General features: G+C 53.4%; 1 protein-coding gene across 3 annotated transcripts in view; it reads left to right on the top strand.

Moving 5' to 3' along the window:
* The window catches only part of ARHGAP26 (Rho GTPase activating protein 26), a 116,368-nt gene that overhangs the window by 7,098 nt on the left and 82,031 nt on the right, over window positions 1-27,239 (top strand). For all 3 annotated transcript variants that reach the window (XM_064671654.1, XM_064671655.1, XM_064671656.1), the window contains exons 2-10: window positions 11,861-11,956; window positions 12,904-12,965; window positions 13,334-13,405; window positions 14,573-14,674; window positions 17,759-17,869; window positions 18,704-18,808; window positions 19,415-19,544; window positions 19,909-20,009; window positions 22,779-22,873. In XM_064671654.1, coding sequence (XP_064527724.1) covers window positions 11,861-11,956; window positions 12,904-12,965; window positions 13,334-13,405; window positions 14,573-14,674; window positions 17,759-17,869; window positions 18,704-18,808; window positions 19,415-19,544; window positions 19,909-20,009; window positions 22,779-22,873 — 874 coding nt within the window. The remainder of the gene's footprint in view (window positions 1-11,860; window positions 11,957-12,903; window positions 12,966-13,333; window positions 13,406-14,572; window positions 14,675-17,758; window positions 17,870-18,703; window positions 18,809-19,414; window positions 19,545-19,908; window positions 20,010-22,778; window positions 22,874-27,239) is intronic.

Below are 27,239 nucleotides of genomic sequence, written 5' to 3'. Positions count from 1 at the left end.
CCTTAATTGGGAGTGTGCCACGGAGCACCTCTGGGCACATGTCTTGATATGCTGGTGTGGTGATGGAGCCCGGAGAAGCTGCAGGCTCCGTATGTGCTGCTACCTGGCCATGGCACCTGCACCGAGAGTGTGTCCCATGCTGGGTTTAACCCAGCCTTTTGGGCTGGAGGGGGATGGACTGGAATAAACAGCAGCTCCGAGAGGCATGGGCTGGAACTGCCGCAGTGCCAGAGCTGTTGTAGCCTTATGTCACACCCCAGTGTCCAGGGAGTGAATCTGAGCTGGAGGTGGATGGTCCTGGGGAAGGGCATGCGAAGGGGCAGGTTGGATGTCCCAGTGTTCCTCCAGCACCAGGAGCCAAGTACCTGCTGCATCCTGCTCACACTTCCAGCGTGGAGCAGATTTGCCTGATTTGGGTCAAGAGACTGTTTTTCCAAGGCTGTGGGTGTGCCATTACAGCTGCATCTTCTGTCTCCATTTGTTCTCCCTGCAATGCTGCCAGACTGAGAGGTACACGCAGCGTGCATGGCATCACCTGTGTGCCCTGGACATGGGCTGGAAGCAGTGGGCTCTTTAGATTTCCTTTCTTTTTCTTTCCTTTGAGGGTAGCAGCTCACAGTGACGTTGGGAATCCATGTGAGGAAATGCCGTTCCCATGGTTGCTGCGGGGAGGGTGGGAGGCAGCGGCGGTGCCGGCTCTGTGTGTCCCTGTGCTTTCTGCAGGTTGGCACACGTGGTGCTTTCCTGGCTGATCCCAGCCCACAGGAGCCCTTAGCTGGGATGGAATGTCTGCCCTTGCTGTGCTGCCGGCCCCCTTCCTGGCTGGCAGAGTGGGACCATCAACTCCTTTGATTTCACCCTCTCTGCACAGGCACCCTAAAAATTGTTGTGTGCTTCTCGCTTCTTCCTGAACCCCATGACGAGGCATGGGCTTGCCATGGCCAGGCAGCATCCCTGCACAAAACAGGGCAGGGGTGCTCAGGGGTTGGCATCCCTCCATCTCAGCAGAGGGGCTTCAGTCCCCCCACCCTGTCTGAGAGGCAGCGGCAGTGTGGCCAAGCAAACTCTGCCTGTGCTGTGGTTCTGATTTGGGGTGTTCTGGGCCCCTTCTGCACCATTCATCAGCAGTGGGACAGCAGGAGGATGGGCTGCTCCAGGGATCCATCGCCGGGTTCGGCCTTTTTTTATCCATCACTTTGAAGGATCTGGGTTCAGCTGCGGTGTGATGAGTAGCTGTAGCGTGACCGAGGTGGGTGGGAGGGGAGGCAAAGCGAGGGGGAGCTCGTACCAAAACCCGCACAGCTTGTTCACTTCAGCGTGAATCATCCTCCTCCTCCCCCGGGCACGAGAGCGGCTGTCACCGCGGCCGGCGGAGACGAGGCTGTTTTGCCTGTTTTCCTGGCGTGCTCCCTGCGCCAAAGGTGGCTCCACCCGCTCTGTGCAAGCGGCTGGTGAACCTGGGCTTGTGGGCTCCTGACGAGGTGGGATCTTTAGGGCATCACCCAAGCTCTAATTAGCAAGGATGGTCCCAGGTGTGGCTTGGAGAAACTGGGAATTGCGCTGCTCTGCCTCCGCTCCGACCTGCTGATGGGAGCTGGGGAGTCATGGCATGTCTGGGGTGCAGGATGTACGCTGGGGAGGGATGGTAGCCGCAGGATGCTCTGTGGTGTGGGGACTGTGGCACCGAGAGGGAAGAGGATGTCTCTGCGGTGATGCCAAGATGGTTTCTAGCTGGAGTTTGTGGGAAGCACACCAGCCTCCGGACCATCTGGCTCCCACACGTGGAGCGGCGGGCACAGCCATGCCATGTGGGGGCCGGGGCTGCCTGTGCCAGCGTGGGGACTGGGGGCCAGCAAAGGGCCTGGGTGCTGCTTCCTCAGCCTTTCCTGCAGTTTAGACCCTCAGGCAGGGCTTGGAGCAACCTGGTCTAGTGGAAAGTATCACTGCCCATGGCAGGGGGGTAGAATGAGACGAGCTTTAAGGTCCCTTCCAACCCAAACTGTTCTGCTATTCCGTTATCCATAACAACGATGGAAGTGTGAAGGGTTCTCTGCATCAGCTGAGTGACCTGTAAAATGAGCTGGCATGTGCCTTTTCCGTAATGCTGCCTGCCACAGCGTCCCTTTGCTGTTTTTATATTCTTTTTCTAGCTGAAACAGCGTCTGTCCACAGTGATGCCCTCACTGAGCGCTGGTTGCTTAGCAATGTTTCACAAAAAAATCCAGCCATTGCAGAGGAGAGCGTTGGGTGTCTCTCCCGTGAATTCCGTGAGAAAGCCCAGGTTAAAGGCAGTGATTCCTTCCCAGAAAGAGTGATCAGGCACTGGAACAGGCTACCCAGGGCAGTGGTGGAGTCACCATCCCTGGAGGGATTTAAAAGATGTATGGATGTGGCACTTGGGAACATGGTCAGTGGTGACCTTGGCTGTGTTGGGGGAAATGACTGGATTTGAGGACTTAGAGGGCTTTTCCAACCTGAACTATTCCATGATTCTGTAATGCACTCTGGGCTGTGCATCCCTGTTCTCACCCTGCGTGCCTCCCTAGGCTCCGTTGGAGATTTTAATTTACATTTTTTTTCCTGCCAGAGCAGGAAAAATTGACTCACTTGCCAGTGATGTTCCTGTGAGCACGGTGGGATTTTTCCTGTTCTTACAGCTGACGTGGTGGAGCACTGGAGACAAAAGGATTTCCGCAGCCTCCTTGGGAGGAGAAGGAAGCTGGTTGTGCAGAACCGCTTCTGGAGGGGCTGGGAGCTGACCCCATTTCCCTGCCTTGGCTGTGGGCACAGCCCCTGGGATGGGGACCCGAGAGAAGGGATGCACTGCTGCACACTATGGGCCAACTGGGATGTGCTGGGATGTCCTGTCCTGCCTGCAGGGACAGGGTGTGGGTCCCCTCCCCACCTGGACCATGGGGGTCCTTTGACCCACTGTCCCCTAGGGACCCCTATGCTTTGGTGCCTGCCCCTTGAGAAATCAAGCTGGCTCCCTGTGGCCCACCTATTTAACTAATTAGGTTTAATAACAGACTAATCCAAATGCGGGGCAGTGCATGAGGCATCTGCTCCTGCCCTGCATGATGCCTGGTGGGGGGCTCTGCCATAGCCCCCCCGTCCCAGGACCCCCCTCCCAGCCAGACCCCCGCCTGGCCTTCTGCTCTGCTAATGGGCATTGCCTCGGTCAGGAGCAAATTTCTTCTGGATTAGTGTCCTCTAAATCGATTAGCTGTCTCGGGCAGGGCATTCTGTCCTAATGAAATGTGATTCCAGGCTCCAGTCGATGAAATATTGTGGCAACGAGGGTAAAGTCATCTGCAGCCTTCCTGTAGGTTGTGCCAGGGTTTGGAGAGGAATCACAGAATTACAGAATGATTTAGGTTGGAAATGTCCTCCAAGATGATCAACTCCAACCTGTGGCCCATCACCACCTTGTCACCCAGACCAGAGCACTGAGTGCCACGTCCAGTCATTGCTTGAACACCTCCAGGGTTGGTGACTCTACCACCTCCCTGGGCAGCCCCTTCCAGTGCCTGACCACCCTTTCCCTGAAGAAATTCTTCCTAACGTCCAGCCTGAACCTCCCCTGCCACAGTGAGGAAAAGGCTTAGAGGAGAAATTGTAGTTATCAAGGCAGTGTTACACTAACACGGACTCGGCTGCCCTCCCCAGTGAGGGAACTAGGAGAAATGGGGAACTCTGAGGAAAACATGGCATTTCCACCTGCTTTTGGAGGCACTTTACTCGCAGGTGTAAGGCTGAAGGCATTTACACAACCTGCCTGGAGCAGCAGCAGTGGGGCAGCGTGCAGGTGTGGGGTAAATGTGATATTCAAACCCCTTGCTTTGGGAATAGTGTTCAGGGATTGGGGTTTGCAGGTCAGGCAGCTCAGTGCAGTGGGACAGCTGCACTCCACAGGTCTGCCATCTCTCTCTGTGAGCCAGTGCTGTGCCTAAATCCCTGGCCCTGGTTGGGATACAGGGATTTTCACTGCTGCTTCCTCACATTGTTCACTTGTGCAGTTGGCTGCCCGTGGAAATGCCAGCTGGGGCAGTAGTTTTCCATTTCCATGTCCCTGATGTTTTCCAGGCACTTAAGCTGTTGCTCATGTTTGCTGTTTGGATGCATCCCTTCTCTCTCTTGGAGTGGTGAATATTTACATTTGATTTTATTCAGAGACCTTGCCTGCTCCCACCTGAGCTCCCATTGCTCTGATGCTTGGCCACCTGCCTGGCAAACTGTGCTGGCTGGGACGGGACGGGGGGCTCTGTCATAAAACAACACCAGGATGTGAACGAAAATAAGCACAGGGAAAAGTACCAGACATGGAGTTGGGTGGGGAAGTGGAGAAATCCCATTTTGTTTTGTTTTGCTGCTAAGTGCATGAAATGCTCCGTGTCCAGGGCCAGTTCAAGAGAGCAGGGGTGGCACCTGGGTGATGCTACCCTGTCCGAGGGGGCAGATGGGCTGTGATCCACTGGGAACTGTGGGCAGTGATGCTCTGGAGGCTGTGGGAGGACTGGGGTGTTGCCATGTTCATGCAGAGCACCGGGAGGCCCCCTGGGCAGGGAGCATGGAGGGCTCTACTTGGTGCTGGGCAGTCAGAGGGTGGCTGTGCTGATCCGATGTGCTGATTCCCGACACAGTGATGGTCAGCCTGGAAGCTGCCTGCCAGGTTGGCAGTACCTGGCTTCAGGCCCCTTATCTTCCAGGGCCATCCTGAGAATCTTGTAGCAGTTCCCAGTGTTGCTGGCAGGGTTCTGGGAGGTTCCTGCGTTTCTCCAAGTCTGGCTGCTCCTTGCTGGGAGCGAGGACCTGCGTTACGCTGTTGCCTTCCTGCAGCTGCAGACATCTGTCTCCTCAGCCTCTCCAGGAATGGGAAGCCTTTCCGGGGTTAGTTTGCATCATTTATGGGTTTTATGTTCCTCCATGTCCTGACTGCAGGCAGGACTGGCTTGCAGTGCTGTGTCGACCCAACACCTGCACCAGGAGCTCTTGGGACATTTTGTCTTCCGTGGCTGTCCTTTATCCCCACTCGGCATCACCTCTGTCCACCCTCCCCCATGTCCCTGAGCTGAGAGCTGCTGCAGCTCATCAAAATAACCTGATTAATGCAGAGCTGGGCCAGGGCCAGACTCTGCTGGGCACAAAACAGAGCACTTCACTTTGGAGTGGTTCCTGCTGAAAAATCCTGTTTGGGCAAGTAGAGAAAATCATCCAGAGTTTCCGTGCAGGACAGATGGGAGTCTCCCCATGTCTTCCTTTCCTTGTGGGATAGAGAGGTTTGATGGTTCACATGCCCAGTGCTGAAGTAAGGGTCCCTTCAGGTGGGACCCTTGGCAGTGGTCAGGGACACTTCATTTTGTTAACCTGTCCCTGCTGCCTGGGCCAGTTTCTCTCCCACCAGTGTCACAATCCTGGTGACACTGTGAGTGGGGAAAGGCAGAGCTGTTTGCATGAGCTGGGCTTCTGCAGCGTCTCTGCCGCTGTGAGATAAGGATCTGAGTCACGAAAGTGGCTGCTGGGGCTTTGTTGCAATAGGAAGTGATGGACAAGTGCTAAGAAAAGATGAACAGGAAGGATGGAGAGAAGCAGTGAGACCTTTGCTCTGGGTGTCTGAGGCAGAGCAGGCTCAGCACTGGGCTTGGGGCTCCAGAGCCTGAGGAAGTCCAGGGCTGGTGCAGGGTGAAGTGGGGCAGAAGGGCGAGGGCTCTGACTGACCATCAGCTTCCTCAAATCGTGGGGAAATGGAAGAGTGGCTGTAGCAGCATCAGCCAAAGGGAACAGCTTCTCACCTCTGTGCTGCCGCAGCCCCGGTCCCACTGCAGGATGTCACACTGGACATGCAGGACTGGCAGCTCAGGACCTGACAGTCCTTCTGGCTTCATTTCCTTTGGATCTTCAGTGCCTTTCATCAGGAATATTGGGAAGCTTTGCACAAATGTCCTGGCCTGGCAAAGCTCCCAAGATAACTCCAAACATTATTGATTTGAGGGTGGCACGCTGACGTGGCCGGGTGCTGGGCTGGTGGGCAGCAGGGGATAATTTTAACTGTGCAGCCAGGCAGTCCTTTCCAAAGGAGAACTTTGTTTTTCGTGAAGCGCAGAACCTTTATCTCTTAAAATACCATGGAAATAATTCATGTCTTCAGCGTGTTACTCAAATCTGATCTGCTATTTGAGCCCGGTCAATGGTGCCATTCAGCCCACAAAGGGTTCTCTGTGCCTCTGGCAAACGTGTTCCCGTATGGAGCCACGTTGAGTGTTTGAAGGGAGGCATACGGGGATGCCTCGGCCGGCAGCAGTGCCGGGCGCTCCCGTGGCTGCACGGAAAGGCTGGGCAGGAGCTCATCCTCCTGGATCTGCAGTCTTGGGGCATCTTGGACAGGTTGTTCAGTTTTTCTTGAACTTTAGCACATCTGAGCAGTTCTGGGTTTTTCCCTGGTTCGTTGGGTGTGTGTGTTTGTATACTTTCCATGATACAAATTAGGTTTTGGGATTTGGGAAAGTGGGGTTTGGCCTCCCTGTGTGTGCCATTGAGCTGAGGCTGGGCGCTAGAGGCTGTGTGTGTGGAAGAGGCACCAAAATGGGGTCTGGAGGCAGTGTGGGGCCATGGCAGAGATGCTCTCCCCACCTCGGGGGTTCTACCTGGGGTGACTGCAGGGACTGAGCTCATTGCACCGGTCATTGGGGTCACCTCACTGCTTTTGGCACCCTCAGAGCTCCATGTCTGACGTGTGCTGAGCCAGTGCAGCCTCTTCATGGGCTTTTGTGTGGGAACATGACGGCAGAAGCTGCATTGGAGGTGGGGTAGGCTCTTCCCATCTGGGTTTATATATTTACTCAACGATGATTCAGAGGGGGAACCTGCCAGCAGCTGCCGTCCCATCCTAAATCACTGATTAACTCCAACCGCCTAGTGGAGTTGTTTAATAAACAAATCAGTGCTAATTCTCTATGGAAGAGACTTGGGGATTGGGCTGGGTCCAGAGGACCGCAGTGTCTCGTGGGACCAGGGCTTTGCTGACCTCGCTGGGAAGTGCAGAGAGGGGATTTAAACCTTCTGGAGCAAATGAAGCGTTTAACGATGCTGCCCTGATGTTTGGTGCCAACCCCTGCAGAGCACGGGCTGGGACTGGAGGGTAAAATTCGATGCTGGCAGCTGCAAATGCTGATTTTTAGGCACGAATTGCTTGTTGCTGGATTCCTGTGTGAACTACAGGGCCAGGTTTGGACAGTGTCCCATGCATCCATGGGTCAGGTCCAGTTGGCCAGTCCCAGCTTCGACCTTTCCCAGCCCCCCATCCCTGTGTATCCCTGGGCACCAGGAGGTGTTGTGTGACCCCACAGTGGCTCACTCTGGCATTGTGCTGGCAGCCCTGGCTCGCTGGGTGCTCGCTGTGGGGATAGACACCATATTGCTGCTTTCTAAGCACCCTCGGCGGGCTGTAATCCGGCTGTTTTGGCTGCTGATTAGAGCAGCTGTTCCCTGGATTACCCATCCTGACTGGCTCCTGCCTGCCATGGGGTTGCTCTGTGCTGGCTGCATGGCTGGGGAGCTGTGGGGCTGCAGAGGTGCCACGAGAGTGGCCAACTGTTGTGTCCTGTTTCCTCTGCATCCAAATGGGGGGTCTCCAGTGGTGACCCCCAGATCTGCTCTCTCAGGGCTCCTGCATTTGGGCTGTTTCCCAGGACAGACCCACTTGGGCCCATGGGGCTGCTGATGGGAACAGGCAGTGTCACTGCTGGCAGGAGCAGGGGACTGGGGACTCTCCTGTCCCTCCATGGGGGCTTGCAGGGGACATGCAGCCTGAGCCTGCTGTTCCTGCCGTTCCCTGCCACAGGGGAAGGAAGGGGCAGGAGTCCTGGTTCCTGTTGTCCACTTGAACATTAAATATAGGCTATTAAGCAATTTTCTTTGCAGGAAGTGTAGAAATCCTGCTCTGTGTGAGCACAGCCTCTGTCAGAGCCCAGAGCCTGGAGCTTGCCTTGTAGCAGCATCCTCTGCTCCCCCTTTGCAGCAGCATTAACCCTTCATGGTCAGACCCAGCAGTAAGTTTATCTTTAACCTGAACCACCCATGGCATCGTGCTGCTCCTGCCCCTGTCCTGGGCCCAGCTGAGCCTTTTGCTTTTTCTAGCTTACATAGCAAACTGGCTGCAGAGTCAGCTGTGGGGAGAGCCCTGGCCTCTGAGCCAGCAGTTTCACTTTTCTCTGGCTAACCTGATCTTTCCAACACGGGACTAGGCAGCAGGACCAGGCATTTGTCTTCTCAACATCTCATTTTGCTGTGTTGCAGTTCCCCTCTGTGTCCTGGGTCACGTTTCCCAGCTGTCCATTTGGAGCATGCAGGTGGAGGAGTTCCAATCTCTTCTCTGCTCCTTATGAATTTTGGTTTAAGGGAACTGCTCCTGCTCTTTGTCTGTCCAGGCTCTCAGCACACTTTACCTCTGTTCCCTTTGGAAAGGCCTGAAAAAGTTTTAAACACTCAAAGAGAGGTGTGACAGGGGTGTTGCACAGAGGTGAGGTGTCCAGCTGAGGAATAAAGCTGGAGAAGGAGCTGGAAGCCAGTGACCAGGAGAGAGTGGCTTGTGGCAAGGCTGTGGTGTAGCTTACTCCTTCAAAGTGGTAGAGGCTCCATGTGCTGGGTCATCTGAACCAGGGACATGTTAGATCCAGCACCTGTGCCCTGGGGAGCAGAGCTGACCCATCTCACAGCAGTGTGTCCCTGGGGCTGCCCCACTGCAGCACCATCTGTAGACCTGGCTGGAATGGGGTCATCCCTGTTGTTCCCAGGGTGCTGGATGTGAACCTGGCTGGGATGGGGTCATCCCTGTAGTGCCCGGGGTGCTGTACACATGAAGGAGTGTTGTGAAATCACATCTTCCTTCTAGAAACAGCCTTTTCCAGTAGTTCCAAATTCCTTTGGAAGGGGCTTTTTATGTAAATACCAACCATGTCAAGCTCCTTGCCTGACATCCTCTTCCACAGCAACCACTTCCAAGAATTATTTGACTCTCAGTAGCTGAGGAGGAGGGTCTGAGGGAGCACGAGGTGCTCCCTTGCTGCTGATCCCTTGCAGGGCTACTGGGGCCTGGAGTAGCATTGGCTTCAGCCGGGTTTGGAGGAAGCCTGGGAGTGTATGGCTGGAACAGGAATTCAACCAGCAATTAATCTGGCTCCCTGGCTGCAGAGGGAGGAATGTGGGGTGACCCCTGAGCTGGGTGTGAGAGAGGAGGGACAGGCAAAGGGGTTAAATGAGGCTGCTGCCCTCTGTCCTGCTGGGAGCTGCCCTCTGTCCTGCTGGGAGCCGTCCTCCTTCCTGCTGTTCCTGTGGTGGATGTCGAGGATGGGATGCTGTGACTGTCGAGGATGCAGTGGATAGGGAGGATGCATCACATTTAAAAGGACATTTTATTTAGGTTCTTGGTTGCCGTAGCTGTGCAGCTGGACCTCCGGCTTGTAGTGTGTGTGCCTGTTTCCTGTCAAGTGGACTTTCCCGAAGGGATCTTCCCATCCCCACCAGCCCTGATGGGAAGGGGGAGCCATAGAAGGTGATGAAGATGAGGAGGAGAACTGTGACCTGAGCTGGTTGTGTTGCTCAGGCAGAATGATTTTTCAGGCTTTTTGTGGTGATTTTCCCTGATGTTGCACTTGACTGATCAAGCCAGTGGAGAACTTGGAAGGAAAACTTCCAGAGCCCTTGGCACAGCCCGGCTGTGACTCATGTGCAGTGTCCGGGTGGTTTTACCCATGCATGAGAGGAAGCAGAAGTTTCTGTCAAGCCTTTGTAGGATTTTGGGTTTGCTTGTTCACAGCCCTGGAGAAGAAGAACCCGCAGGAGCTGAGCTGGCATGTGGGGGGGCTGCCTTGCTCTCACCGTGCCTTCCAGCTTCCACTGGAGGGTTTTTTCCCCAAAATGTAGTTGAGAGGTTCCAGCTTTTAGGAAATGGGGATGCTGGGGTGTGGGTGGGGATGCTGGGGTGTGGGTGGGTCTGACGGTATCCCAGGGAGGATGACAGGGCCCTACAGGGCGGGCACGGGTGCCCCTCTCTCCATTTCTGGCTGATCCTGCTGCTAATTTTATCCTTTATCGCTGTTGCACCAGGAGTTATCTCCATCTCCCCCTGCCTCTCCCTTGCCTATTTATAAGCACCCTGGGCTATTGCTGTCAGTGCTGCTGGCTCCAAGGGCTTCTCGGCTTCGCTCTGGCTAATGCCTGGTCCCAGAGCCCCAACCTTGTCCTCACTCTGAGCAGGAGGGATGGTTACCCTGCCCTGGGCTGTGGGAGCTTCACTCTGTCTGGGTGTTCATCCCTGTGCTGGAGCAGCCTCCGGCTCTGGGGTCCTGCCCAACTTGCAGTGGGCACAAGGGTGTCATGTGGTCGGGTTCGCGTGGGGATGTGTCACACGTAACATGGCCAAGGGCTCAGGGAGGCCACAGTATGTGTGGAGAGAGTGTGGCTGGTGGCTGCTGGTCAGCATGGGGCTGCGGGGGAGGAAGTGGCTCCTTGAGTCATTAACGTCATCTTCATTATTGTTCCAGAGGAGGCAGGAGGCCACTCAGCTCTGGGACCGGTGAAAGTCCCCAAGCCCCCCAGCAACAGCATGAGCCCGTGGTGGGGAGTGGAAAGAGCTGCCCAGGGCTGCCCCAGTGCCCTTCACTGAGCCCCAGAGCTGGAGCAAACCCTCTAACCCCCCGAGTCTCTCTTTTCAACCCTGGCAGGAGCGCTTGGGGAAGCTGCCCCCGAAAAACACATGGCTTGCATCTGTAGGTGCTGATGGAGATTCCTGGCAGCTCCAGGCACTGGCAGGGTGTAAGCCGTGCTCATTCCATCCTCCAGGGAGCAAAGTGCAAATCCTGTTATGTGTGAACCTTCTTCTTGGAGAAACCCCCCTCTGTACTTTTCCACTGGGAAAGCTCCCGGTGCCTTCCCTCTCCCTGCCTGCCATGGCTTGGTGGTTTTCTGCTGCCTTAGAAAGCAGTGGTGCAAAGGCAGCCAGGACTGAACTGGGCAGGATTAGCCCCAGGGCTGTCAGCAGCAATACTGGGAGAACAGCTTTAATGCTTGGAGAAAGCTGCCAACTCCCTTATCCCATGGGAAAAGCAAAACACTTGGATTCTGTTGTGGTTATCTCTCGGCTGTTGGTGTCTGAGAAGAGGAAACGGCCTTTGTGTGCAGGCATGTTTTCCACCGGTGCTTGGAAAGGGGGAAAAAACCACTGAATTTTGAATTTTGGGCTTTGAGTGAAGAAATGCACAGGGGACTGAGCGTTGTGTCTTCCTAATGCCGGCAGTGCTGGCAGCCACAACTTCCCGTTGGAGCCAGTGGCCTCACGGTGCCCGGGACCGTGTCTGTGTGTGCTGGGTTATGGGGCCGGTTCCAAAAGCCAGTCCTGGATCCACTCAGGTCACTGCGAGTAAGAACTTAATAGGATCCAGATCGCAGAGAGAATCTGCAGCTTGGGAAGAATGAACCTCTCATTATTGCGTGTCTGTGGGGCCTTCCCTCAGCGGGACCGGGAGCCTGGCAGAAGTGCCATCTCTTGAAGGGCAGTGTCACTGTGTGTCACTATTTGCCATTGCCCCACAGCTCTGGGCCTAGGCTCCCATGGTGTTCTCATGGTGTTCCGAGGTTTTATCCACTATAGAGTATTTTGGGGGCTGCTGACAGGGACCCCAAAATGTCCTGGGGTGGGTGCAGAAGGGCAGTGTTCGGGGATTTCTCTGGTGCTGGGGGTCCCGTTGAATGGGTCCCTCTGTGGGTGTTTGCCAGCTGGGATTACATGTCTGCCTGTATCCTGCTGTTGGGGTACTTTTCCATTTCTAACAGCCCTGTTTTCCCTGCTCCCCCTCTCCCACAGACCTGTCGGCCGCCAAGCGCAAGTTCGCGGATTCCCTCAATGAGTTCAAATTCCGCTGCATTGGCGATGCTGAAACAGATGATGAGATCTGCATAGGTGAGTCCTGGTGCCCTGGACCTCACTCCAGATCCCTGAGCAGGGCACAGCAGGGGAAACACATGTGAGGACACCAAGGGGTCCAGGAGTTTAGGTGCTTTTCTGTTCTCTGAAAATGGCATATTCCTCCTGGTTCAACATCAGCAAAGCCTTTTCCAGGGAATCACTTGTTGCTTTTTGGCCTAAATCTGTCACTGCCAGATAAGAAACAGAGAAGATTGCCTGTATCTGAAACCGTCTTGGTTATCTGGATGTTTTGCATTGGAGAGCAGGATCTGGATGTGGTTGTGGCTCGATATACTGCAAGGGGCTGTGACCTGAAGCAGAGGAGCAGCAGTCTCACTGCTGGCTGCAGGAGCACAGGGAACCAGCAGTGCTGAGCCTGGCAGTGCTCCCTGAACTGGGCCTTGCTCCACCACAGAGCTTCTCCTGGCACAGAGCAGCAGCTTCAGCTGCTTCCCTCCCCATTATCCTGCTCTTGCCCCAGCTGGACTTTTAGAGCTTATTGTGCACATCGTCTGGAGCCAGGAGAGCAAAGGAGCTTTAGCCCTGATTTAACTTCACTTGTTTATTTGTGCCCAGTCTCAGCAGAAATAGCTCCTCACTGGCTCCAGGTCCCTGTGCTGGTGAGCTGCCCCTTGTGCCCTGAACATAGCTGAGGCCAGTGCTGCGCCATTGGGCTGGTCAGTGACTAGCTGTTGGCTAGGGCAGGTTTGAGGTGAGGGTGTTGCTCTCTGGAGGTGAGAACGTGGTCCTGGGGTTGCTCTGCTGCCAGTTGATTCCATAGGCAGCTGGAACCTTTTTAGGGAGAGAGCAAAGAGGATAAAAAAACAACCCAAACCAACAACCCCCAAAACACAGACAGACAGACAGACAGAAAAACCCCCTGTTCAGTTTCTGTCTTTCTTTAAAAATTGAACGTTAAATGCTGACTGTGTCCCTTCCAGCCAAGTCTCTGCAGGAGTTTGCCACGGTGCTGCGGAACCTGGAGGACGAGCGGATGCGCATGGTACGGCCCCATCTGTCCCTGGGAGCAGGGGGTTGTGGCACTGCTGCTGCCCACAGCTCTACTGTGGCACCCCGGGCACTGAGGTGACAGTGGCTGCCACCTCAATGCTCCTTCCCTTGCCCTTGGTGGAGCCACAGGGGAAGCAGAGGGAGGGGAGGGTGGCCTTGGCAGGGGAACACTTGAAAAGCATCAGAAATGGAGTCTCGCTGTTGGAAAATGGCCAGTGCTGGGGGGGCTCACAGGTTTGGTACAAGCCCCTCAGCCAGTGCAGAGCCGGAGGGGTGAGGCCTGTGGGCTGTGGGAGGGTTTTTGTGGAAAGGCTGTTGAGCAGCACAGGTCAACAGAGCTGTGTCTGTCTTTGCCCACAGATCGAGAATGCCAGTGAGGTGCTGATCACGCCGCTGGAGAAGTTCCGCAAGGAGCAGATCGGGGCCGCCAAGGTAACTGACCCACTTGTCCCCTCTGGGAGCCCCAGCTCAGGCAGAGGAGCAGAGCCCAGAGCTACACAGTGATAGCCACAGAGGTGGCCAGGACCTGGCACACTGCAGGGATGGGCACAGGCATGGGAGGAGGCGATGCGCTGCTGTGGGAGGGACACGGGGATGAACCAGCTCCCGGGAAGAGCCTCAGTGTTCTGAGTTCACCCACAACCAAATAACATGCCAAGGGCCAAAAATCACATTCCAGTTGAAGTGAACTTTTTCCTTACTCCAAGCAAGAATTAGGATTTTCTTGGAGGGGTTCCCAGTCACCCAAACCCCCTGGTCTGCACTCCCCACCCCGGTGTGTCGCACGGGAACTCAGACGGCTTCTGGCAGGACAGGGAAGCGCCAGTGTGGCTGAGAGTGGCTGTGAGACAGTCTGACCCCCCCACTTTCTTTCCTGCCTTTGTTCTGAAATGAAAACCACTGTCTGTGGCTCCCCTGTTGTTATAACAACCTGCTGCTGCCTGCAAGAAGCTCATGCCAGCGCCTGGGGCCGCATTTGCATGGCAGCGGGGTGCCCAGCCCAGCAGTGCTGCCCTGCCTCATGCAGCTGAAAACAAAAGACAAAGAGGAGTCCTCCAGAAGGGAGCTGGTTATGAGCAGGTGCCAGCATGGATTTGGTACTGGTGTGTTGGGATTGCCTGGTTGGGATGGGGGTACAAAAGAAAGTGAAGTTGACATCCTTTTTTAATGCTCCTGCCATAAACAGCCATACTGTGTAATAGTCCTGAGTGACACGAAGGAGAAACTCTTGCAAGGATTGGCAGGGGTGGGATATGAAATTGTGGTAATATTCTGGTTCAAAAGCACTTTCCTCACTGTTGTCTTTGGACCAGGCCTGGTCTGCGTGTTTTACCAAGCATTGGGCCCCAGGAGTAGAAGAGGGGTTCCCCCAACCCTTGGATTTTGGAAGCATAAGCTGCTTTCTTGTAGCTGCCTGATGCTGACAGATAAAAGCAGCTTCACCTGCTTCCAGCTGATGCCCCCAGGCCATGGTCCTGTCTCATGTTAACTCCCACCTGGGATGTGCTGTCCTGCCATGTGCTGCAGGGATGCTGTGGGTCCTCATGGCTAATCTGGTGCCGTTGTGTTCAGCGTCACACATTTTGTTCTGTTTTGTAGGATGCCAAAAAGAAATATGACAAGGAGACTGAGAAGTATTGTGGTGTCCTAGAAAAACACTTGAACTTGTCTTCTAAGAAGAAAGAATCCCAGCTTCAGGAGGTGAGAGCAACCTCCGTGTTTCCATGTCTGGCTGTCACTGTGGAGAGCTTTTTGAATGCCTTACCCAGCTTATAACAATGGTTCTCCTGACTGTAAACTCATTTTTTCCATCATTCTGGCTGCAAGTGCTGGGTTTTCCCCTCTTCCTTAATGAAAGGGAATGGAGCTGTTTTGGTGAGTAAATCAGAGAGATCCCAAAATGGATAGCAATCAAAAAGGAGAGAGGGTTTATAATTAAAGAGTGTAACAGAGGGGAACTGGTTCTGCTGCAGGCTTCCCGTGTACCAGCACAAATCAGGGATGTCTGATCTCCTTCTCTGCGAGTGGCTGTGCTGCTTTGGGCTCCAGGGGAGGAGGGATCAGGCTTAGTGCCTTAAACTGCTTTAGGAGCCATCCCTGACTCAGGACGTGGTTTGCTGCGGTGCCAAATGCTCTTACTGGATGACTACACTGAGTTTTCAGTCACTTCTTCCAAGTTTGAAATTCCCTGTGCTGCAGTTGGTCCCCTCAGTATGCGTGTCCTTGCCTTTGGACATGGTGCTGGTGTGCTCCTGATCCCTTACTGGGAGCACTCGTGGGCACAAGGCTCCTGCGCCAGGACAACACAGGTTGGGACAATGCCCAGCAGAGTTGGGAACTTGAGAGCAGAAATACCTCTGGCATAGGTAATCATCTTCCACCAAATCAGGGCTGAGGAGGGGTCAGAATCCAGGCAGATATGCCTGTAAGCCGGCTTTGTCCTCTGGGCTTTTAAATAACTTCCCATATGGAAGCACCCCTGTGTCCCAGGGGATGATGGCTTTTAAATGACCCTCTGAACCCCTGGTTTAGTTCATGTTTGAGATACTGATGGGCACGGGAGTGGAAGGAATTCTGTCCAGCAAGGGAAGGATCCACTCATGGCTGTCATGGCTGTACAGCGGTTGCTTTTAGAGGTGTGATCCTGTGCCCTGGACAGAGCATGGCCCTGCGGGGCTGCCTGGAGATGTGGTATGGGATGCAGGTGGGATGTAGGTGGAGGCTGTGTGCGGGATGTGTAGGCTGTAGGCAGTGGCTGTGTGCGGGCTGTAGGCAGTGGCTGTGTGCGGGCTGTAGGCAGTGGCTGTGTGCGGGCTGTAGGCAGTGGCTGTGTGCGGGCTGTAGGCAGTGGCTGTGTGCGGGCTGTAGGCAGTGGCTGTGTGTGGACTGTAGGCAGTGACTGTGTGTGGGATGTGTGCAGGCTGTAGGCAGTGGCTGTGTGCGGGCTGTAGGCAGTGGCTGTGTGCGGGCTGTAGGCAGTGGCTGTGTGCGGGCTGTAGGCAGTGGCTGTGTGCGGGATGTAGGCAGTGGCTGTGTGCGGGCTGTAGGCAGTGGCTGTGTGCGGGGTGTGTGTGGGCTGTAGGCAGTGGCTGTGTGCGGGTGTGTGCGGGCTGTAGGCAGTGGCTGTGCGTGGGATGTAGGCAGTGGCTGTGTGCGGGGTGTGTGCGGGCTGTAGGCAGTGGCTGTGCGTGGGATGCTGTGCAGGTGCATTGGAGCAGGGCTGGCTGCTGGTGCCATCTGGTGGCATCTCCCACCCCAGACACTGACTTGGACTGTTTCTGGGAAGGCAGGAGGAGGCTGGAGCCCGCTGGAACCAACTCCCAGTTGGGGTGCTGGGACCTGCTTCCCCGAGGCACTGGGAAGTGTACATGGTTTTGATGGCTCAGGCCCCACCAAAGGGGAGTGCCTTTGAAAGAGTGTCCAGCATGAGGGCTGTGAAATGTGGATGTGGCATTCATGGTGTGGTGGAGCACTGGCCCCATCTGGCACCTCCCTGGGGGCTGCCCATCACCATCCTTACTGGCTGTGGGGCTCTCAGGGTGAGGGCTGCAGGTGTGTGCACAGGAAAGGTGCTGGTGGGTGCAGCATTTCTGGGAATTAATACCACTCATTTCTGAGAGTCTGGAGCTCCACTGGACTCCCTGATTTCCTGAGACAAGAGTGCTTGTATGCAGGAGATTTGGTGGTTTCTGTTTCCTAACCTCTAGCTGTCCACATCTGGAGGGTGATAGCAGCCACATGTGCAACTGCTGTGATGAGGCGGGAAGAGGAGGAGACCATGGGAATTCTCTGCTGCTTTGGCTGTTGACCAGTTAAACAACATGCAGAGTCTAATTTGCCATTTTACTCCTGGCAGACTTACACAATTGCATCATGTTTTCTGCTTTTCAGAACTCAGGTTGCTGATTCCCTGCACACTGTGAGCACAAAAGCTGGTGGCAGGTCAAGGAGGGAAACGAGACATTTCATGGGCGTGTCACTCAGAGAAGCAGGAACGAGCTGCTTTTCACATCCAGGAGGGTGTTTGCCAGCTGGATTTTGTAAGGGCAAAACCCCAGTGACACTCTCGGTTGCTCTGTGCAAAGTGTCACTTGCAAAATGTCACCTCAGCAACCTGGTCTGATGGAAGGTGTCCCTGCCCATAGAAGGGGCTTGGAACAAGATGATCTTTAAGGTCCCTTCCAACCTAAACCATTCTGGGATTCTGTGACACATTCCAGGGATGCTTGTGTCCCTCACACTGCTTTTGGTGCAGCGGCTCCACTCTGTGTGCGTGACTGGGTTATTTTTAGGCATTGGGATTGGGGCATGTCCCTATTTTTGCTCATTTGGGCTTTCAAAGCAGAGGGGATTTGCTGTCTGCTGATCCACCAAAGTGACATGCTGGTGGTGGGTGTATGTGCCACCTGCCTTTGCCCTGGGATGCTCTGGCAGATCCCGTCATGGTGCTTTCCAGAGAGTGGAGGATTGCCTTTTCTTGTCAAGTATGCAGTGATTTCCCGTTTTCCTCGCCTCTCCTGCGTGTTTTCTGCACAGCTGTCAGGGAGGTGAGAACATGAGTCATAAAAACATTTTTATTGGCTGAAGGAAGATTCATGTGAAGCGTGTTCATGTGAATCAGGTTTATATTTATCACTATGCCATCTGCCCAGTCCATGACTGGGGGCTGAAACTGAATTTGTCCTGCATGGCCATGTTGCCATCAGACCCAGGTGTGCTCTGGTCAGAAGGCCAAGTGTTTCCATTCAGTACTGAGCTCGAGTTTCCTCTCCAATCCATCTGCAGGCAGACAGCCAGGTGGACCAGGTTCGCCAGCATTTCTACGAAGTCTCTCTAGAGTACGTCTTCAAGGTGCAAGAGGTCCAGGAGAGGAAGATGTTTGAGTTTGTGGAACCTGTAAGTGAATGCTTAAGCCCCCTCAACCTGCAAAAACCAGGGGATTGTGTGGTGGAATGGGGAGTCATGGGGAGCTGGGCTGTGGTGTGGGTTGTCCTGCAGTGGGGAAGCTGGGGGCCTCCAGCCTCACCCCACAGCCCCTCTTAAAGAGGGAGGTTTGAGGGGGAAAACACTGTGGGAGCCTTGGGGCACAGAGCCATTGGCTTAGTAGCCATGTGTGTGCTGGAAGCATTTCAACATTTAATTTTTTATTGTGGGGACAGTTATTGGGGTGGGCTAGACTGAGGGGCCTGAACAATTAAAAGAAAAACACTTTTGATTGGGAAAAACCCCCAAATTATAATTAACGTTCACAAGGAAAGAAGAGTGCAGAAGTGACAGAAATAAAGAAAAAAATGTTTTCCAAGATATACCTTTGCCCAGGCGTTAAATCCTTTAAAGCTGCTCTGGGAGGGGCCAGACCTTCTGGTTCTTTGCAAAGGTGATTCCTGCTGATCCAAAAGTAACTCAGAGTTGGAAGAGGCGCAGCATGCTGTGCCTGACCCCTCCTGGCTCTGCTCCTGGTGACTCCAGGGCCTGGGTAATGCAGAAAGGGGGACAGAGGTGTGGGGGGTCCTGGGATGGGGTCTTACCTTGGCTCTGGGGGAAGGAAACACAGCCTCGGCTTTAGGGTCCATCTGGGGAGGTGTGAAGGTGAAATGAGGAGCAGGGCATCTCCCCAGGGCCGACCAGTGAGCCCGGGGGTCTTCAGGGCCGCTTCCCCTCAGCAGCAGTGGCTCTGGGGGCAGCTGTGGGTCTCAACTGACCATCTCTATTCGTTTTGCCCCGACACAGCTGCTGGCATTTCTGCAGGGGCTTTTCACGTTCTACCACCACGGCTACGAGCTTGCAAAGGACTTCAGCGATTTCAAGACAGAGCTGACAATCAGCATCCAGAACGTGAGTGTGCCTGTGCCACGTACCCATTGCTGTCACTGTCCAGCCAAGCTAACTCACCTTTTGGTATATTTTAGTCATAGAACCACGGAATGGTTTGGGTTGGAAGGAACCTTAAAGCTCATCTAGTCCCAACCCCCTGCCATGGTTCCGCTAGACCAGGTTGCTCCAGGCCCTGTCCAACGTGGCCTTGAACACTTCCAGGGATGGGGCAACCACAGCTTCTCTGGGCAACCTGTGCTAAGGCCTCACCACCCTCACAGGGAAGAATTTCTTTTTAACATCTAATCTAAATCTCTCCTCTTTTAGTTTAAATTCATTCCTCCTTGTGCTATCACTATTTCCTCATGTAAAAGGTCAATCTCCCTCTTTTTTGTAAGCCCACTTTAAGTACTGGAAGCCCTTGCCAGTTATGATAATATTTTTCCCTTAGCTTAAATCCAGGACCAGGAAGCAAACCTGTCCTGTTGTTGTCAGTGGGCTCCCCTGTCCCATTTCCCACATGGCTGTAAGGACCCAACTGAAGTCCCACCCCTTGTGGTGCCTCCGTGCTGCAGAGCCCTCTGTGGGTCCAAGCACTGGAGAAGACATTCCTGTTTTAATTTGCAGACAAGAAACCGTTTTGAAGGAACAAGATCAGAGGTTGAAGCTTTGATGAAAAAGATGAAGGAGAATCCTCACGAGCACAAAAACATCAGCCCTTACACGATGGAGGGTTATCTCTACGTGCAGGAGAAGCGTAGGTGTTGGGGTGGTGGAGCTGCCTGATGGGGAATGTGGTGGGTGGGAGTCTGGGGAAGGGGTTTGTCAGGGTGTAGGACATGAAGGCTGATTCAGCAGGTACACAATCCCTGAAAGAAAGGGATTGGCCCAATGGGTGGGATATTAAGGTGGGAATGTGGGAACTGGGTTCTCTCTGGGAGGGAGAATTACTGCCAGTGCCTCATAAAAGTCTTTCCCCTGAATAGAAGGAGGGTAATAACACTTAATCCAACTGGAAACTGTAGGTACAGGAATGTGTTATGTTAAATGATCATTAAGCATAGCAGGTTGTTAATGGGAGGGCACTGGTTCTGGGAATAAAACCTACATTTGCTCTGTAGGTCACTTTGGGACTTCCTGGGTGAAGCATTACTGCACATACCAGAGGGAATCGAAGCGGATCACGATGGTACCGTTTGACCAGAAATCAGGAGGAAAAGGGGTGAGTGCTGCCATGGAGCAGGATGGTGTCCCGGGGCTCTGCTGGGAAACACACAGCACTGCTGGCTGCAGGCTCTCCTGGGAGCCAAACTCTGTCACCTTTATAGCAAGGTGACACAATGCAGTGAAGTGGGGCATATTCATTCCAAGCTGAACAGGTGCCACATAGGGAATTAACTTGTCACCTTGTTTGAGAAAGAAAAAAGACAGAAAGCCCCCCCCAAAGCTCAGAGATCTTTGTTTGCCATGTGAACCCACCACACTACAGCGCCATGAGTGCCTGCTTCTCAGTCCCACATTCCTGCTCTAAGACCTGGACAAGAGAACCTCTTCATTATTTTACTCCTTCCCCAGTGTCTGTAACTTATTCAAGTCCAGGTTGGATAGAGCTCTGAACAACCTGGTCTAGTGGAACATGTCTCTGCCCATGGCAGGGGATTGGAATGAGATGAACTCTTAAGTTCCCTTCCCACCCAAACCATTCTGTGATTCTTTGATGATCCTATGACTTGGCCAATGAAGTTGTTTTGTTTTGGACAGAGCCACAGGAAAGTCTGGAGCTCCCTTCAGCCCTGAGGGAATGTGAGGAACTGGGGGACCAGCAAACACCGTGTGCCCACTGCTCCTGGGGCTGTATCCAGGACTGGCTTTGCTCCTCTATGCTGCAGGAACAATAGACTCCTCCAGAGTATTCCCAGCTGGGACGGTTTGCAAACACAATCCCCTTGCCAGGGAGCGCCTCGGGAGCTGGACAGGCTCCCGCATGGCTTCCTGCTGGGGGGAGGGCAGCCTCTAAAATTAATTTCCTCTTGCCTTGGAGCATCTTCATTAGAGCTCAGCATTAACATATCCCAGCCCTGTAATCGTCAGCGGCTGCACAGTGTTTCATCTGGGCTCTTCCCATTTCAGGGCTCCCCCTGCACCTGGGGCACAGGCGCTGCGGGCGGCACCCTTAGCCTGTCTCACACCTTGCAGGAGCCCCACTCCGGTGCTGTGCCAGGGCCCCACTCCAGTGCTGTGCCAGGGCCCCACTCCAGTGCTGTGCCAGGGCCCCACTCCAGTGCTGTGCCAGCCCCGCCAGTGCGGCTGCTCACCCAGGGCTTGTGACTTGTGCCACCCTGGCATGGAACACTGCCTGTGCCAGGGCAGCTCTGGATGGGCCGCAGGGTCTGTTGGTGATGACTGGCACGAGCATCCAAGTGTGGAGCAGCCCAGGGACTTGGGGGATGTGCTGCAGGGAATTTCAGGATCTGGCTGGAACAGGTGCCAGGGTGCTGCAGGAGGAGACCCATGGCTCATGGGTCACACAGGACACTGCACGTTGGTATCAGCCACTCATGACTGTGCTTTGAGCTGTGGCTGGAGCTGGATATTAGTGGGATAGAAGCGGGGGCATTCCCTGAATACTGGACAGGGAGCTGGGCAATGTGGGAGCAGCCTGGTGCTGGCAGCAGGCCAGGCTGGGAGGACCAGGGGCAGGTGGCCTCTGCTGAACCCTGGGGAGATGCACTGCACAGAGCTCTCAGGTCTGTGAGCTGGGTTTGTTCTGGGTTCCTTGTCTGGGACATGAGGCTTATTCATATGTTAGAAACCACAGAAGCATGTGAGAACGGTCACATAGGAGTTAGGGCTTCTTCCCCCAAAACGTGGTGTGTCCTGCAACATGGGCAAGGAACAGGAGGTGCTAGAAGCCAGCAGGAAAACTGTGGCATAGTTGCCATCACGGAGACATGGTAGGATGACTGGCACAACTGGATGGTTGCAAACTCTTTAGAAGGGATCAGCAAGGGAGAGGAGATGTTGAGGCAGGACTGTGTGTTGGAGAGTGTTTTGATTGTCTGATGGTGGGGTGGGATGTTTCTGTGTAAGAATCAGGGGCAGTCACCATCCCTGGTGGGATTTAACAGATGTGTAGTTGTGGCATATGTGGACATGGGTTACTGGAGGGCTTGGCTGTTCTGGAGGAACAGTTGAACTCAGTGATCTTAGTGGTCTTTTCCAACTTAAACGATTCTGTGATTATAAATATATTTCCTAGAAAAATGAGGATGTCAGGGAACAGGGTGGTCAGCCAAGGTGTCATCAGGAACAGCACAGAGAACACAGAAAAGTGTCCGTCTCCAGGAACTCCTTTAGAATTCATTTTCTCTTGAATCATCAGTGGAATTTAACAATTGCAGGAGAAATGTCTGTGCTGGCAGGGGCTGAGCCAGGATTTCCTCCAGCAGAGGACAGCAGCGCACATGGATCCTGCAGGATTGCTGCTCAGCCTGTGGAAATCCAGTACAACTTGGATGCAGAGAGGCATTCTCTGGATGAGAGAATGATTTTGTCGTTGCTTTGTTATATAATAAACATTTTAAGGCATGTTTGCTCCTGTTAAGAGTCCTTGTGTGCAGAATGCTGCCAAAAATGCAGCCTGGAGTGAAAACTGACAGCCAGGTCTATGGTGTGTCATTCAGCAATGGAAAATAAAGCTGGCTTTGCCCAGAAGTTGTGGTTCAGCACTCCCTGCCTGCCTGAAGCATGGGCTGTGTGATGCTTAATGCACAGATTTGGTTGAGGGCATTCTGAAGGGAAGGCTCCTCCTGAAAGGTTTTGGGCCAAACAAGAGTGAAAAGACTACTCCTTATGTCAGAGGTATAAACAGATATTTCTAACAGGGTGATGTTCCCAAATCCCCCCTGGTTTGAACCTGTTCATTGGCAGCGGTGGGTGCTGGGGACAGGCAGGTGTTCTTGGCCTCACCTGCGATTTTGTCTCTTCTCAGGGAGAAGACGAAGCCGTTACCCTGAAATCCTGCACACGGCGGAAAACAGACTCGATCGAGAAGAGGTTTTGCTTTGATGTGGAAGCTGTGGATCGGTGAGTGCCGAGAGGACACCCCCGGGGTTACGGTGACCGTGTGTAGGGAAGGGCTGTGCTCATCTGCACTTGGCTTTCCTGTGCAGTTCCCATGTCTCTCTTCTCCTTTAGTCATATCCTCTGTGAATGGAAAGCATTAATACATGGAATCACACCTCTCTCTCAGCCAGGTGCTCTCCGTATATTGAGTTGGTGCTTAAGTTTACAAGGTGCCGAGTTTACTCAGGTCTCCCTGATTTTTATGTTGCTTTAGCACTTCTGCAAGGCTCTGGCCACAGAAGGGAAATGCTTGTCAGTCTGGAAAAGATGCTCTGTGAGTGTTTTGGCAGGGATGTGATGCCTCTTTCCAGCTCTGGGTATGTGTTGGTCAGCTTTTGTGCTGGAGCACGGCTGTTGCTGGTCCACCAGATAATGGATGTCTGGCTCGTGCCTCTGGGCACTTTCGATTCACTTCTTTTTTCTGAAGGAGTAAAATGCTCCTGCTGTGAATTCTCATGTAGCAGCTGAACCAGAGATATGTGTGGATTCATTCTGCAGCACCTAGGAATGGGAGCCTGTTACCATATCTATTAGCATTGTGCATGGGTTATGTATATAAACAGGAAAGCCAGGCTGGCGTTTGTATTCCAAACGGAATTAGTCACTGCCTTGGATCTCCCTCGCTGCAGGAAGTTCACATAGTTCACAAAAGCCCACTCCAAAGCCACTCAGTGTCTGTGTCCTCCCAGTTTTCTGCCTGTCAGTGGTCCAGCTGTCCTCTCCTCTGCAGGAATGCCCAGGAGGTCTTGGAAAAACCCCAGCTCATGGAAATCCGAGGTGTTGAATAATGCTGGAAAAACCCACGGTGTCTTTCCAGCCTGTGCTTCGGCAGCATTTCGGTGCCAGCCCATTACAGGGAGGGGTTGGGGTGATGGAGCTGTGCCTGTGTTGGCTGAGGGATAAGATAACCCGGGGCTGCCTCCCACTCTCTGGAGCTGTGCTTTCCTCCAGAAAGCTGCAGTATTTCAGCTGACACAGGGATTTTTTTTTTCCTCTGCCCTGAGGATATTTTTTTATAATGTGAAAATCAAACTAAAAGTGGGAGGAGAAGAATAGAACCGCCACAATAGTTTTCTTCTGTAGCATGTTCAGAGGCAAATGAGCCTTCCCTTGATGTTTGGAGCCTGCCAGGCATGGGATCAGGAGCTTCTCCAGAAATCCGCCTGCTCCATGTAATCATGGCAGGGGAGCGGCACCTGAGGAATTGCTCCTTTCATGTACAAGTTCCTGCTGCAGGAATGTGCTCCTGTCCAAGAGGGCAGGGGAGCAGGATGCTTGAAAGAAAAGGCTGTTTCTCCCCAGTGTACAGGTAGCTCTGCATACTTTGGTTATCAGAATTTTTAATTAGATATCTATAATATTGATTATTCCCAAGATAAACTAAGAAGAAGAGGAAACAACAGGTTTTGTCATGTCTAAAAGAGAGTGTGATGTGGTCAACCTGTCTCCCTCTTCCTGGGATGGATCTGGGCACCATCAGAGCATTGGGTGATGCTGTCAGTGCCAGGGTTTGCTGGAGATCACCTTCACCTTGCCTGGCTCTCAGGGTTTGGCCTGTTTTACAGAGCCCTGTGTGTCAAGGAATGGTTTTCTTGCCAGTCTGGGGTTATTGGGGCTTGGCAGTGTGTGGGTGCCACCCTGCAGCCACCCTGCCAGGCCTGACCTGGCTTCACTGTGAGGCTCTGGGGACGTGGGGGACCTGGAGCTCATGGTGCAGAGGGGTCTGTTTGCAGCTGGAGGTGCTGGGGCTCACCTGGGAGAACCATCCCGCTGCTCCAGAGGGCAGCCAGGCTCAGACAGCAGGGAGTTTTCCTCTCTGGAAGCATCACTTTCCATTTCATGCTGGAGGAGATCATCTCCAGCATAAGGACCCGAGCAGAGGCAAAAACTTCAGCTCACACTCTCCACCCAAGTGTGGGACCACGAATGATGGAGTATCTTTGCCCAAGGACTGGCTGGAGCTGTGCCTGTGTTCACAAAACGCAGAAGGCTGATCTGTGGGCTTTTTTACCTCAAGCTGGGTTTTTTTGGGATAGTTTGCTGCTTTTTTTGGTGGTTTATTATTGTCTCTACTATTAGAGAACTTAGAAAGTTGATGTCTTGTTCCTCAGCCCCATGCAGGAAGTCTGGATACAATGAAGGCAAACATGCCCAAGGTGCTTTTCTGTCTCCCATATGCACTGGGTTTGACTTACAGCACTTCTCCCCTTTTGCAGGTGTGACTCAGTTACTCATGTCACTTGTTGCTGTGGGGACAACGTGAAGTCTATTTCCTTCCCAGACTCTCCTAAAGAGTATTCAGTTGTGTTTTAAGCTCTCTGTGCATGGACTGGCTTAGTTCCAGTTTGTTTCATTTTGGCCTGACAGGTTGTGTCTGAGGTTGTGTGTGTCTCACTGACTGTCCGTGCTGACTTGCAGGGTGCTGTGGGACACAGTGCAATCCCGGTGCTATGCTGACAGGGGCACAGGGGCCGGGAGCTGGAGCTCCTGGATCTCTGTACAGCCTGGAGGTGGCAGCCTCGGCCGGTCCTTCTCGAAAAAGGCATTGCACAGAAACGAGCTTGTTGTCAGTGTTGCATTTTGGGAAGCTGGTACTCAGGCACGGGGTGCAGGGCTGGAGTTTATAAATAACACCCTAAATAGCAACAACTAAGCTTGTTAGGGGGGGAAAAATGTGGTTTTTTTCTCCTGTAAAGATGATTCAGCATTGTTGAGATGAAAAACTGGAGTCTAATCTGTTATTACAGTATTGTTTCCTTGTCACAGAATTACAGAATCCCAGAATGGTTTGGGTTGGAAGGGACCTTAAAGCCCAACTTGTTCCACCCCCCTGCCATGGGCAGGGACACCTTCCACTAGACCAGGTTGCTCCAAGCCCCATCCAACCTGGCCTTGGCGTTGGCAAATAGTTCTGTTGTTCACTGTAGCAAGTTTTTTATTGCTTTGTTACAGCAAAATTAGCCCCAGAATGGTGTTCTAGTGTCTGGCTGAAATACACCTCCAGTGTGATGGATACTGTGTTTTACTGTTAATGCTCTTTTTTCATTAACTAAACTTATTTGCAGTCTCTGCATATTAAATCAGGTTTGTAAACAAAGTAAACAGGGATGACAGCCAGTGTCTTACAAAATGAGCCTGAGGAGGAGGAGTATCTCATTTGACTGATGACAAAAGCTTTGTCATTTAGGATAATGTAGGTCACTGCTCTGGGCCAGAAGCGAAGTGCTTCTATGTGCCAGTTGGCTTTTATGGGAGCAGGAGGTTTTCAAAATGGGGAATTTGGTCTCCTGGTCGTTCATGAAGGCAGTGAGCTCTGCAGGTACCACCGTTCCCCTGGGCTGTTCCTGAGGGGTTTTGGCACTGTGCTCTGTGGGCAGTCTGATTGTAGAATAGAATCCCAGAATCACTGAAGTTGGAAAAGACCTCCAAAATCATTGAGTCCAGCCTGTGACCAATCCCTACCTTGTCAACCAGACCAGAGAGCACTGAGTGCCATGTCCAGTTGTTCCTTGAACATCTCCAGTAGTGGTGACTCCACCACCTCCCTGGGCAGCCCATTCCAATGTTTGACAACCCTTTCCACAGAGAAACTGTTCCTGAGAGAAGAATTGGCATGGCAATGGCTACGTGGTTGCCTTGGGGTGAGTGAGCTGCCAGGCACCTGCCAAGCATTCCCCTGACCAGATGGTTTTCCCTAGGAAGACTGTTGGCCTTGCTCTGGGTAAGCACCTGACAGGTCTGCATGTCTCTGAGAGCCACCCTGACCGTGGCAGGACCTTCTCCCCACTTCCCTGTGCTGAGACTGGGCGGCTGGCAGGGACCCCACCTCTGCTGGTGTCCGCAGCTCTCGCCGGTGCTCTGGACAGCACGTGCAGTTCAACTTGTGCTTGCTCCTCTGCCAGTGTCGCCTTTCCAGTGACCTTTAAAACAAAGCGTTGGGGGGTTGTCACAGGCGGGCTGGTGATGAGGGATGAGGCTCCTTTCCTTGTCAGCGGCCACAGGGACCCACAGAACGTGCTGGTGGTTGTTGTACTGGTGGTGCTTTAAGCTCTACGCGGACACTGAGACTTTCTGAATTCAGGAACACAGTCTTCCCCTTATTTCCATCTTTCCTCATCTGTGTTTTGGGTCCACATCTGCTGCCCTGGCCCGTGGCTGTGGGGACTTGTCTGGGGTCCTTGCTCTGCTCAGATTGGGACCGTGAAGATCTCTGCACGTTCGGCTCTGCTCAGCCCTCAACCCCTCTTATTAATCCACTCTTACATGTTTTCATCCAGCAGTTTAGATTGTCTCACTGTGATAAGCTGCTATAAGAGTTGGAAGTTCT

The sequence above is a fragment of the Pseudopipra pipra genome, chromosome 15, assembly GCF_036250125.1.
Source record: "Pseudopipra pipra isolate bDixPip1 chromosome 15, bDixPip1.hap1, whole genome shotgun sequence".
NCBI classification, from domain to species: Eukaryota; Metazoa; Chordata; class Aves; order Passeriformes; family Pipridae; genus Pseudopipra; species Pseudopipra pipra.
Note: the sequence above shows the minus strand (reverse complement) of the source record. Positions and strands in the feature narration are given on the sequence as shown.